The following is a 13,665-nucleotide window of genomic DNA, read 5'->3' as shown; positions in this document are numbered from 1 at the left end:
GTGAAAGTCATCTTCCATAGCTGCTTCTGGCTATATGGATGGAGGATCCATTCCTTATCCTCTTCCAGGCCCCGACAGGAGATAGGGAAATGAGATTTTGGCATGCTTAATATTAACATGCCAGATCTTTGTAAGGGTCCATTCACATGGAGTATACGCTCCACTCATTCTGAACGTAAAACTCATTCAGAATGAGCGCGTAAAAACCAGCTCCCATTGATTTCTATGGGTACCAGCATATGTGCGCTTCCCATTGAAATCAGTGAGATGCTTTTTTCTCTATTGTTTTCAATGTGATACGCGTGTATGCCGGCACCCATAGAAATCAATGGAAGCTGGTTATTGCGCGCTCATTCTGAACAAGTTTTACGTTCAGAATGAGCAGAGCGTATACTCTGTGTGAAGGCTCCCTAAGGGTCCATTCACACAAGAGTAAATGCGCGCTCATTTTGGCAAAATACACGTGTAAAAAATACACATGTAAAAAAGCGCGTTGAAATACACGTAAAAAACATGAAATTACACTTGTAAAATGTCATTGAAGTCAATGGGAGTCTTATTTTTACACATGTATTCTTTACACGTGTATTTTGCCAAAATGAGCATGCAATTACTCCACCATTACACCATTTACACCCTTAGGGGACCTAAACTAGTGCCATTTGTTCCATGGCAATGGCTTTTCTTACTGAAAACACATGCAAGCCCAGCTGAGTCAGGAGGTGGCTTCTATGCTTGCAAGTCCTCCTTACTCCTCTGCCAGTTTCTAACCTTTTAGGCCTGCTTCTTTGTCACTAAAGAGGCCAAAATGTACAAATCTGGATGAAAAAATTACAGTAAATTGACCAAGATCACACTATGTCCCTAGTTTTGTTCATTTTACGTAAAGCAAAACCTAGCAAAAAAGTGTCTATTTTTGCTCTGAACTAATGTGTAATAATCCGAACTTTCAAGCATTTTCAGTAATCAGGGCTGAAGGTTGCAATAAATGACACCAGTTACTAAAGCAACCTGAAATAACATGTTTACTGACATTTCCCTACTGATTGCATTGGATATGGAGCATAATGATATATTTTACTGCATCATTTATATATCTCAAGATGTTTTTTTGTTAAACTATTCAACTATTGAAAACTCAGTTAATGGGCAAAAAGCTCTTAAAATAACTCATGAATATATCATTTAAGAATGAGAAAAAAACCCACAATATAGGAACATTCACATTTGATTTCTGGCTATTGCCAGATATGAATTGATAATTTGTTGATGGTGGTGAATAATAATTTCACTCAAAATCAATACATGTGATCTGTAGGATCAATCCCAACTCAAAACTATTCCATATAAAATACCCATTTAGAACACATGGACATCTGTATATAATAACTGTACTGTATTTTTTGTAATAAGACTTAATTCAAATTTATTGACCTATACATGGCCAACATTTTTATGACATAGCAGATTTTCTAATACATTTGGTTCTGTATATTATTATATAAGATGCGGGAAGGAGATTTAGGCAGATTCTTAACACATTAGGGCTGCTCCAGAGTCGTGGATGGGCTGGGGGTAAGGACAACAAATCTTAGGCTGAGTTCAGACGGAGTATTTTGGATCGGAATTTGACGTGGAGGCTGCCTCAGGTTCTGGTCCAAAATACGGGGCAGCCACGATCCAGATTAGCCCCAAATGAATGGGCCTAGTCGGGAGTGTGTTCAGGAGGATTCGCAAGGCACAATCCACTTGAAAGATGAGCATGTCCAAAAAAACGACCGGCTCCCAATGAAATCATTGGGAGCCGTCTTTTTGGTCAGGGTTTTGAGACAAATTCGGCTTCAAAATCCTGACCAAAATACCCTGTGTAAACTCAGCTTAAAGGTTCTGTGGAACCAAAAAGAACTAAAAAGTACACTGAAGGAACTTTTGAACTTTTTGGGCATCACATGCTACTTTAATGCAAAGAGGGTGCACCAGACGTGGGATTTATAGTTAGGAGGCAACCATTTGTAACCTAGCCTGTCATAAATTGCAATTTATTGTCATAAATTGTCCAACTTATGCCAGCTCTTAGCTGGTATAGTTTTGTGTTTAGGATGCATGGAAGGTCAGTGATACGCCTCTTAATAAATGAGGTGCATCCCCACTTCAGCCCAGGTGATCAAAAGAAGATCCTGGTTTTAATAAATTCCCTCCACAGTAAATAAATTCTACTGCCAACGTGTTTGGATGTGCTACACCCAGTTATTGAAGACTTTAGAGGCTTGATGAACTCATCTAACCCACATGTAGAGATGAGAAGCAACATCAAATCTGTATTAAATAATATAATAAAAAGGATCCAAATATATTTCCTACCTTTGTCCCTGGTAAGCCAGGTAACCCAGGTTCTCCAGGAGGGCCAAGAAATCCAGGTTCTCCCTTTAGGAAAAAACATGGTTAGGAAGAAGATGCTTAGGAACTATATTATGCAGGGTGCATTCACACTACGGAGACTGATTCTGAACATTAAAACACGTTCAGAATCAGCGCGTATAAAGCATTCATTTCAATGGAAGCCAACATACGAGTGCTCCCCATTGAAATGAATGGGCTGCTTTTTACTCTACAAGCACTCCCATTGAAGTGAATGGGAAGCGCTCGCTTGTACGGCTCGCCGTGTGAAGGGGCCCGGCGCTCGGCTCAGTCCGAGCCATACACGCGAGCGCTTCCCATTCACTTCAATGGGAGCGCTCGTAGAGTAAAAAGCAGCCCATTCATTTCAATGGGGAGCGCTCGTATGCCGGCTCCCATTGAAATGAATGGGATGTCCTTTATACGCCCTGATTCTGAACGTGCTTTAACGTTCAGAATCAGTCACCTTATCCGTAGTGTGAATGCACCCTAATGGTCTGAAAAAAAAAAGCTTTTACTATTATGAAATGTACACACAGACATAAGAAGGTCATTTATTATGGTATAGGTGACGGACAATATCATTGCAATGTGTAGAGTTGGAAAAGCTGAATTCTCTAAAGCAAATAAAATAGAATGAATGATAAAAATGAAATGTGTTTCAAACACCAGCAGATAAAAAGGTTATTTCAATTGCATATGGAAATATGAAAAAAATGTAGATACCTTGTTACAGTTACCACATAATCGCCAACAATATTATTTCTGTCTCTTCTCAGGTAGTTCTAGGTTTAGCTTGTTTTACATTTAATGGAATTAACAATAGATATATGGAAATATGCTTTTCTGCTAATCTGGTGGATTACAGATATGATCAGGTTGGACATGGGACTCTGCAAATATGCAGGGGCTTTTTGGGACTTTACTACTGAGGAGTAATCCATGGGATACCTTAACCATCATATCTGACTCCTGCACCCCCCCCCCCCCCTTCCCAATCGTCTGCTTGCAGGATCACCTTACACAGTATAGTGCCATAAACTTTGTGGTGGCCATGCCTGGTTATTGCAACTCTCACAGCACTTTATTCATAATATACATATAAACATGCATACCATTGCAAAGGTTATTTCTTACATATAATGCTGCATTAAAAGGTTATGACAAAAAGCATGATGCAAAAGCACAAGGTCAAAATAAGGCTTGTTTTTGAAATTGTTAGTATAAATTAGTAAAAAGCAATTTATTACAGACAATAAGCTTGTATTAATGACACTAACCAATATGGCGTAAGAACTAGTATAACCAAGTACATGAATGTATTTACAATCTGTTAATATTCCCTACTTATATTAGCCTAGCTGCCAAGGAAAGCACATGAACATGACCCTAAAATGTGAGTAGGGGTTTAAACTGAGGGTATGCAGAGGATACACCTGGGCCCAGGATCCTTAGCGGCCCCATAACCACTGGTAAGCCAGGGGGCCCCAAAGGACACCCTCATCATACTCAGACTTCTTTGATTTCCTTTCTGTTTTCCTTTCATAATTGTCAGTGTGTACATAATAAATGTATTATTCCTGTCCACTGATGCACTGGAGTGAGACAAGTAAAGAAAATTTATGGTATAAAGACTATCAAGAAGAAGGAAGTTAACCTTTTAAATGCAAAAGGAAACGACTGTCAGCTGTGGGGAGGATGTGGCACAAAAGGGGCATTAATAGTGAATGGGGGACTCTAACAGGGTATGGGAATAATGGGAAGCCATGTTGTGAACATGGTCTAGGCCCACTTACAAAAGAAAAGATAAATGCAAATGCTACTAAAATGTACGTATGCACATTGTGAGGAGCTGTTTTGTGGGGGGAGCCAAACTAAGCCTTTACACCAGAACTCCTTTAGTTACAACCCTGAATATGAGCTTTTAACATGGCCTTGTAGCCACAACATTGAATGAAAGTGCTATCTGACATGAGATGAGTGACAGTATTTAATATCAGCATCTTGATAGTGAAAAAACAATTCTTAGATGAATAGATGGTAGTCTGCATGCCGTGTCCAGTAAAGCAAGTACTTGTAGCTTACCATTCCTATATGAAATTTATATATCCTAAATATAACTTCTGTGCTAGCCAGAATTTTGTAAGTGGAAGAGGCAAGATCTTTAGTACCACAGAAGGGCATTATCATTTTGTAATGTCTATGAAGTATTCCCCCATATTATTCACCATGTTTCCTGCTCCTATATATTACTTCAAACAAAGGAAGGACATTACATTACTTTTTTTTTTACCTTAAAAGGATCCTATCATTAGAATCCCTTTTTTTCTAACTAACACGTAGGAATAGCCTTAAGAAAGGCTATTCTTCTCCTACCTTTAGATGTCTTCTGTCTGCTGGAGAGTTTTCTCACAGCATTGGGGATGCCCCCAGTGCTGTTTGAGTGCTGGGGCCTGCCCCCAGTGCAGCAAGAGAACTCATTTGCATAAAGACGGAAAATGGAATATCTACCGAACAGCGGCGCGGAGAAGACATCTAAAGGTTGGAGAAGAATAACCTTTCTTAAGGCTATTCCTACTTGTTCATTAGAAAAAAAGGGATTCTAATGATAGGATCCCTTTAACAAACACTAGATATTACTACATGCAGTTTTCCCTTTTCCAGCAAGAACTAAATTGCACTGCTTTTCCCAAGGTTCCCTCCACGCCATGAATGACCTTTAAGTCTCCCTACACTTGTATAGGTGGAGACGTTGTATCCCTCCTTACCCTTTTATCTACCAGCATTAGTGAAAGTAATTTCTGCTAATATACAAGTATAACTAACTACAAAAGGGCAGAAGGAGACTACGAACGCATTCACATAGCAATATTCTGCTCAGTATTTTGCATCAATTATTGTAAGATAAAACAAGCAGTGTTCCAAAATATGTAGACATCCTTAAATTAATTCGGTGGCTGAAAAATCTATTCTGTAAATGTAATAGGGTTGTTTCTGCAGTATATCTATACATTTGTGCAATATAATTCAGAAGAATGAAACACAGATATTTCTGAACCCAATCTGCTGTGAGTTAATATATCCCATAATAGTGACTGCTAGTCACTGCAGCCTAGTTTATGTGCTTCTATTTGTACTTGCAAGTAAAAGTAATGTTCTCTAACTAACACCTATTGTACAGGTCATGGAGAAGTTATGTTGTAGGTCAGCCCTTCTTGACAGGTCTGCAAATTGTTATCCTGGCTGTACCACTCTCTGCTATATTAAAGACGCATCCACAAATCTTCAACTCCTAAAGCTGACAGCCATTGACCTTAGCCCGTCTTAAGCATAATACTATAACCATTCAATTATGGTCCCATTGCTGCAACTTTAGATATACTACCTCTGCAATGGAGGATCTCAGGCATGAAAGAGCACTTATTTCTAAAAGATGTTTTATAAGAAAATAAAAATGTTATCTTAATGGTGAATAAGAACTGCACAAATTCCGCTCACAACAGAATTTTTATGGCTGTACAATGAATACCGTATATGCTCTGACAAAGTCCCAGCCACTTAACGGTTGTATTTTTTTATCTGTACTATATACTGTACAAATGCTTAGGTATAAGTAGACAACGCAAATCTCTAGACAATCCTGTCCCATGACTCAGAGAGTTTCAGCTAGATATGGTCATCAGGTGTTAGCGATGTGTCACATCTGTTTCCAATGTTCAGCGGTCTGCCTAAGATGTCATTAAGGTGTAAGATGGAAATCAATGCCAACATTCACATTATCCTTTCAATCTTTCATCCAGATTCAGAGTAACAGGCAAAGCATTATAGTCTGTCAAATTAGGCAGGCCGTTGCTGCCTACCGCCCTAACTCCAGAAAATGGCTTCAATAATAACAAAGTATTACCTAACAAGCACACGGACTTCAAGGATCTAAACTATTCATTGCCTCAATCAGCAGAAATCTGACTTCTGGGTTACAGGATCAAACAGGACGTATTCAAAGTGTCAGCTTGATGTGATGGGAATTTTGTATGGCGGATTAGCATCATTTTTAGCAGGGATTTGCAGAGGCTGGTTCTAAAGATGTTTTCAAGGCAAGCTGGAGAACCCAAGGGGGTTGGGAGTGGGTTGAAATAAAAAAAAAAGAGAAACTCACCTACGCTGATCCTCTGTTCTTGCATAAGGTCCCCATCAGGTCACAAGTGAAGCAGCTCCGGTGACTATTGAGGCCAATCATTAACCTCAGTGGTCACATATTATGTATTAGTAGTGACATCACTGATAGCAAACATGTGACTGAGGTGATTGCCGAAGCAGTAACTGGAGCTCCTTCTTTTCTGGCCAAGTCAAAGCTTTTGAGGGAATGGAACGGGAGACCTGATTCTGAAATGGAGGACTAGGAGTAAGTGAGTATCTGAGCTTTTTCTATTTTACTCCACCCCAGCCCCTCCAGTTTGCTATGCTTAAGTTGAAATATGAATGCTCTGTATCATCTGTAAGGCTTAATCACTAACAATGTAGTGCTGAATTTATAACATGGTAGATACCAAAGACATCCTAAGACCCAACTGACTTACAATGGTGTCCACTGGATAGTACTGAGGTGTCTGCCATTTGGATAGGAAAAATAGTGTTGGATGCAATATAATAGTATCATTTAATACATACTTGATAAAATACATCAGCAGTATGATTGGAGCTCCTTCTCTTTGGCTGTAATGAGACCTGTTTAAACACTAGACCACATATCTTACATTGAAATCAATAGATAGGATGCCCACGTATTGAGCCTTGGGATATACTCCTTGTAGCCCAACTAAATGGAAAATGAGCATATACATTTTAAAAGACTCTGACCATAGGGGTTTCCAGCTGCAACACCTCAACAGTTCAAGAGGACCTGCAATCTGGAAAGATGATTGCAAAATCTGAAACATGACATATGCTGTACATGCAGCCATACAATATCTATGGGCAGCCAGCGCTGCAACTCCCATGAGGCGACCTGAAGCGACCGCTTCAGGCGGCGCTATGCCAGGGCCCCGGGGAGGGCGGCATCTTTTTGCTTACCTAAGCCAGACCAGGACAAGCTGTCCTGGACTGGCTTAGCGTCACCGTCATGGAGCGGTGGATTGGGGAGGCCCTGTGGATGCAGCGCTGCTCCAGCGGCCTCCCCTCACGCTCAGGCAGAGAGCAGGTCCTCTCCCTGCCTGCTCTCTGTCTGCTAATGCCGCTCTGCCTCGCCCCCTTCGCTCCACACCGCCCCCTCCACTCCACCCCCTCCTCCTGGGGGGGGGGGGCGGCTTTCTGTCGTCCGCCTCGGGTGGCAAAAAAGGCAGGTTCACCCCTGTGGGCAGCATATCACAAAGTAGGAGGAGCTGTGCAGATTAATATATAGTTTTAGGAGGAGTAAAATTCAGCACAATTTGTAATTTACTTATTGAAATTTCTGACAATTCTGTGCTTAGGAATCCAGTGGGTGGTGCTACTTAGTGGGTGACAACTATCTCTGTATCTGCATTCATGCAGGGAAGGATATCAATTACTTGGTAAGACTACCCACTGAACTCCTAACCATAAAAAGAGCAAGGAATAAAAGTTATATTGAATCTGTTCTTATAAGCATATATATATAGCAATCTGCTCAGCCCCTTCTGCACTATAACATGCTGCCTGTAAATCAGACACTATGTCAAATGTGATAGGTTTCTCTTACATATAGACCTAAAATAAGTGGCAGATTTGTTGTGGAAATTTCTGAATGGGGCCTGCAGACCCCTCTACAATCTATTCTGAATGCAGCGGCCAGGCTCATCTATCAGGCTAGACGCTACAGCGATGCCTCGGGGCTGTGCCAGTCGCTACATTGGCTGCCTATTCATTATAGAATAAAATATAAAGTTATCACTCTCATCCACAAGGCTCTCCATAATGCTGCACCTCCATACATTTCCTCCCTCATATCTGTCTACTGCCGAACCCGTGTTCTCCGTTCACTCAATGACCTAACACTTACATCCTCTATTATCAGAACCTCCCACGCTCGTATACAAGACTTCTCCCGAGCTGCACCTCTTCTCTGGAATGCTCTACCCCGGACAATCAGATTAACTCCCAATTTCTACAGTTTCAAGCGCAAACTAAAGACACATCTTTTCAGACAGGCCTACCACAATTCCTAATGTAAACCCTTTCGTACTGTAATTAGAATCCCCCATATCTAACCCTCCTCTGTCCCCGCTCCCACATTACCCCACATGATATGATGCCATTTCAGACTAACTTTATATGTCCAAGCACCATCCACATGTTAAAGGACACAACTGGTGACGGCTCATAAAGTTTTATGTTTGTGTAATGACAGTCACCTCTATTACTATATTGTCTGACCACTGTGTCACCCCATAGATTGTAAGCTCCTGCAAGAAGGGCCCTCAGTCCCATTGTGTGATATGACTTTCTTTGTAATGTATCTTTCTGTCTATATTTGAACCCTAAAAATTGTACAGCGCTGCGGAATATGTTGGCGCTATATAAATAAAATGTATTACTATATTATTATTATTATTATCCATGCATCTATTGGAGAAATAGCTCCATTCAGAGGAAAAGAAGTGATTTTAAATTGCATAAAGTTCTGTAGCATGTCAATATACCCTTTTGATTCAGAAAGATATAAGTGGTTAATACAATAATGCATGAATCACTTTTACATTAGACTTTGATGAATGTACCCTTGGCTTGGTCTATGAGATATACAACATTTCTCAATAGGTACAGTACAGCAGTTCATCCCACTGTGATACACAACCTCGGAAGGTTTTACGCCATCCTATAGCACACACATTACATTATACCACCTAAGTATTATATATAGCAGTCTGCCTAGCATTTGGTTTGCCAGCTGTGGACATAATATTAACCACTATTAATTTACTCAAGGATTTACACCAGAGTTGGGAAAGAAATGTTGGCTTTGTAACTTCTTTCTTGCTATTTCTATGGCAATCCTGTGGTTTAATATTAAAAGTACGTAGTATATATTGCCATTTTACACAGGTCTATTGAGCTTCCTGTGCCTGGAACGCATTAGCACAAAACGTAAGCCTTATAAAAGGGCCAGATACAGGTACAGTAAGTTTCCACATGCCGCAGATGGTAGCGGTATTGTTCAACAGTATTTCCTGTAACTGAACTTTCCAGTGTAATGTCCTCAGTCTAATGCTGCTAGCACATGAAGTCACTAGGCATTTCTTCTATATTTACTATATGTATTGTTACATATAAGCTGTAAGTCAGAAAGCTGAGTTTAGTTGCTCAGAATCCTATTGTCATACAATCTGATACACTTGTCTTTTAATAGAGGAATATGTAAAAATCAGTAGACAAGTAAATGCTTTTATAGTAGTGTCATTGCTGGTTTAGTAGTATAACTGCACATTACTGATATTTTTGTCAGCAGTTATATCTTAATATGCTTATGTGTCCCTATGGTAGTTTACCGGCAGAAACCATACTCTAGTATGTTCTTTCTGTTCATGGCTTACCTAAACTTTTTTTTTTTGCATACAATTAGTCTACATCTTTTTCCATATACTGTAAGTTGCCATCTTGTAAATGTTATCTTCCACAGCCGTTATAATAATATTAATACATGATGTGAACGTTTTTTACATTCATTCTAATTGATGGAAAGCTCATCAGCTCACCACAGTCCACAGTTCAGTAAAATGGGTGTAAGTCTTAGGATAACAGTTAGATAATTCCACTGACTATAGACCATATGAGGTATGCAATGTGCATGTACTATCTTATAAGGTGAGGCATAACGTACTGGGAGAAAAGGATGTAGAATGTGGAGAATTCTAAATTTAATTGTTGATCAGTTGATTGCGATTTAGGATCAGGACAGAAATATGCTTTAGGGTGAATTCACACTGAGTAAACGCTAGCTTATTCTGAACGTAAAACACATTCAGAATAAGCGGCGTCTAAAGCAGCTCCATTCATTTCTATGGGAGCGGGGATACGAGCGCTCCCCATAGAAATGAATGGGCTGCTTCTTTCACTCCGTGCAGTCCCATTGAAGTGAATGGGGAGTGCCGGCGTATACGGCAAGCTCTGCTCATGCCAGAGCGTACACGCCGGCACTCCCCATTCACTTCAATGGGACTGCACGGAGTGAAAGAAGCAGCCCATTCATTTCTATGGGGAGCGCTCGTATCCCCGCTCCCATAGAAATGAATGGAGCTGCTTTAGACGCCGCTTATTCTGAACGTGTTTTACGTTTTAAGCTAGCGTTTACTCAGTGTGAATGCACCCTTATAGGGCAAACCAGCCTATGCCTTGTGGTTCAACAGAGGTGTAATGCAGCAGGTATGGACCCCCTGTGTCAATAAACCAGTTTGACTTTTGGCTACTTGTGAGGGAGTTGTCTAAAGGGCACCCTGGTCTTTCCCCTGTAACCTTCATACGGGATCTGGACTTTGTTGCAGGTGACCATCAGGTCGCCACCTCTAGGAGTACTTCTGGTTTTAATGATAGCAGATTCAAGTGAGTCAAGAGTTGCATAGGAAGTGGTCAAAGGACAAACCAATGTTAGGAAAGGCACAGTTTGTACAGTATGTTATATCAGGAATATCTTTGTCAGTTATTCTAATAGACTTCACATAGAGCTGCAACTGGAATGCCTACCTTCAATTGGGATAACAAGGCGGACCCCCTGAACGGACTACCAAACACACTGGCAAGCGGTGTGCAGTGAAAGCACACAGACCCCAATAGACTATAATGGGGTCCACGTGCTCTCCGCATGGAACATGCAGACAGAAAGGTACTTCATGATCTACTTTCATCTCCGCATGATTCGTTTGGGTAGCACGCGGAAAGCACACAGACCCCATTATAGTCTATGGGGTCTGTGTGCTTTCACTGCACATCGCTTGCCAGTGCGCTCAATAGTCCGTTCAGGGGGTCTGCCTGCGGACTCCGTGAATGGATTACCAAACGCAGATGTGAACAAGGCATAAGGCCCCATGTAGGGAGCTTCAGCCAAAAACTGCTGCGGCAAAGACTGTGGTGGAGTTTTTCTCTGCGGACTTTCTGCTTCCATTTCATCTATATGGAAACTGCCAGTGTTTCCAAAGGTATAATTGACATGCTGACATTTACAAAAACGTAACATTTGCTGGTACTGTAAAATGCTGCAGTTTTTGCCTCAGTGTTTTTCGCAACGTGGGGCCATGGCCTTAAACAATATTGTGGAACCAGCGACAAACTAATGTGTGAATGAATAGGAGGTGGGCATGTGAGATTTTAATATATCGGAGCGTAACCTTCATAATAAAAGAGGCCTCTTTAATTAATACTGAACATATATAATACCTAAGAAATTAGGTGGTAAGAAAATAAATATTATAGAAATAGGAAACAGCAGGTGCAAGTCTCAGGTTACTGTATTGAATATTATGCACTACTTGGGGTTGTAATATGTAGCAAATTTAATGTGTGGCCTTCTTTCCATAGTTCTCACTGACAAAAACAAACACTTTTAGCAGTGAAGGAAGAACTAATATGGAGCAAATTTCATTGCCTCATTACTCGAGTTTACGAGTCCCTTTCGCCTTCCATCTGGAGCGTGCAGTGCCAATGCTACAAAATTTGCTTAAATTAAACTACAGGGTCACAAAGAGTGTTTGTTTCTAACAGATGTTCATGTGGTGCAAAGTAAAAGAAGTGTCTGCTATACTACATATAAAATAAAATCTAGGTCTACATATAGCTCCACAAACACATAAGCCTTAACCATGCCATAAAAAACTCCTTGTTCTAAAGTATGACAGGAAATATGGTTATTGCACTATATCACAGCGAGTGTATATTAAATATTTTCCTGTTCCTAGAGGTACACTACTCCACGACGTGATCCCTACCTCAGGAATGTAGGACAGAGATTAACCGGGAAGCAATTATTTCTAGGACATTTATTACCTTTCCTTAGATAAAAACTCGAGTCAATCCTTCTGAGAATAGTACAAGTGAAAATTCAGATTAATGCTCCGTCATCGCTCAGCAAGTATTATTATTACATCCTACTTCCTACTGTAGGGCTAATAGCAGCTCTCATCAGCGTGATACCTGCTATAGAGGATTACGCTCAACCCCGCAGTAAAAAGAGGCTGCTTTCCTTTCCGTAATGGAAAGTGGAACGTTACAAGAGGGAAAACACCAAGAATATTTTCATTTCTTTAGATATTTCCTCCGCGGCTATAGCTTTATATAAAAGGATGCATATTTATAGTTGCATTAAAATAAGCCTGCAATTATGTCCCGCACAGACTGGCTTTATAGGAGAACGACTGCGCTGTGTTTTGTGGTCAGTTTGGAAACTTTTTACAGGATTCTTCTTTGTTGAGATCTGTTTTAAGACGTCTAGAAAATGGTCTGATTTTTGGCAAATCTTCACTGTTGTGGCCTCCTTTCTCAATTTAAAGTGAAAGTTCTTCTCTCCGTTTCAAGAACTTCCAAGAGGTGCGGTTAGACGCTTGTATTTACGAAGGTTAAAATGGACCTGGTTGGGTTTTTAATAAGTCATCTAATTCCTGGTTGTTGGTTTCTATAGGAATGGCTGACTTCCTGACTAGCTAATCTTACATCAGTGATTGTGGGTGTTCTAGGACTACAAGTGACTTCAACGTCTTCATTACCTAAACCGAGCAAATATAATCTAATGCATTCAGAAAGTCATGAATCCAGAAAGTTAGATGTCACCTTTAGATTAAATAACCTATGTGTTTTGTGGCCTTACTGAAGGGCAGTCTGTATACGTAAAAAAAATATACTATACTAAAGAGTGTACTATAGATATAGTAGATAGCTCACTTTCTTCAGGATATTTGTTTTCTATATAATGCCATACAATACCAACACATATAACATGAATTTTATCAGATGTTCAATAACCTTCAATTCAACTTTGCATCCTTCAGCATGTTTCAATGGGGCTGAATTTTTTTCTAGTCCTACTATTCCTGAGTAATCTACGCTAATTAGATTATATACTGTTAGGTAGGCAGTCCTGGCCTGGAACAGACATTTTTGGGCCACCTACCTGACAATAGAGAGACTAATTTGTATATTGGGTGCTTAAGCTAACAGTTAAAATTTACAGAAAACTCCGCGGGCCAAAGAAATAATTCCAACTATACTGGAATTAGTGGAATGAAGCTTTTAAGAGAATGTAAAGAGTTGACGTTAGAGGAGGTGGTG

At 40.2% G+C, this 13,665-nt stretch overlaps 1 protein-coding gene across 1 annotated transcript in view; it reads right to left on the bottom strand.

The window, feature by feature from the left end:
* The window catches only part of COL25A1 (collagen type XXV alpha 1 chain), a 305,016-nt gene that overhangs the window by 44,321 nt on the left and 247,030 nt on the right, over positions 1-13,665 (bottom strand). The window contains exon 19 of the mRNA XM_075287294.1: positions 2,362-2,424. Coding sequence (XP_075143395.1) covers positions 2,362-2,424 — 63 coding nt within the window. The remainder of the gene's footprint in view (positions 1-2,361; positions 2,425-13,665) is intronic.

This window comes from Leptodactylus fuscus, chromosome 1 (genome assembly GCF_031893055.1).
Source record: "Leptodactylus fuscus isolate aLepFus1 chromosome 1, aLepFus1.hap2, whole genome shotgun sequence".
NCBI classification, from domain to species: domain Eukaryota; kingdom Metazoa; phylum Chordata; class Amphibia; order Anura; family Leptodactylidae; genus Leptodactylus; species Leptodactylus fuscus.
Note: the sequence above shows the minus strand (reverse complement) of the source record. Positions and strands in the feature narration are given on the sequence as shown.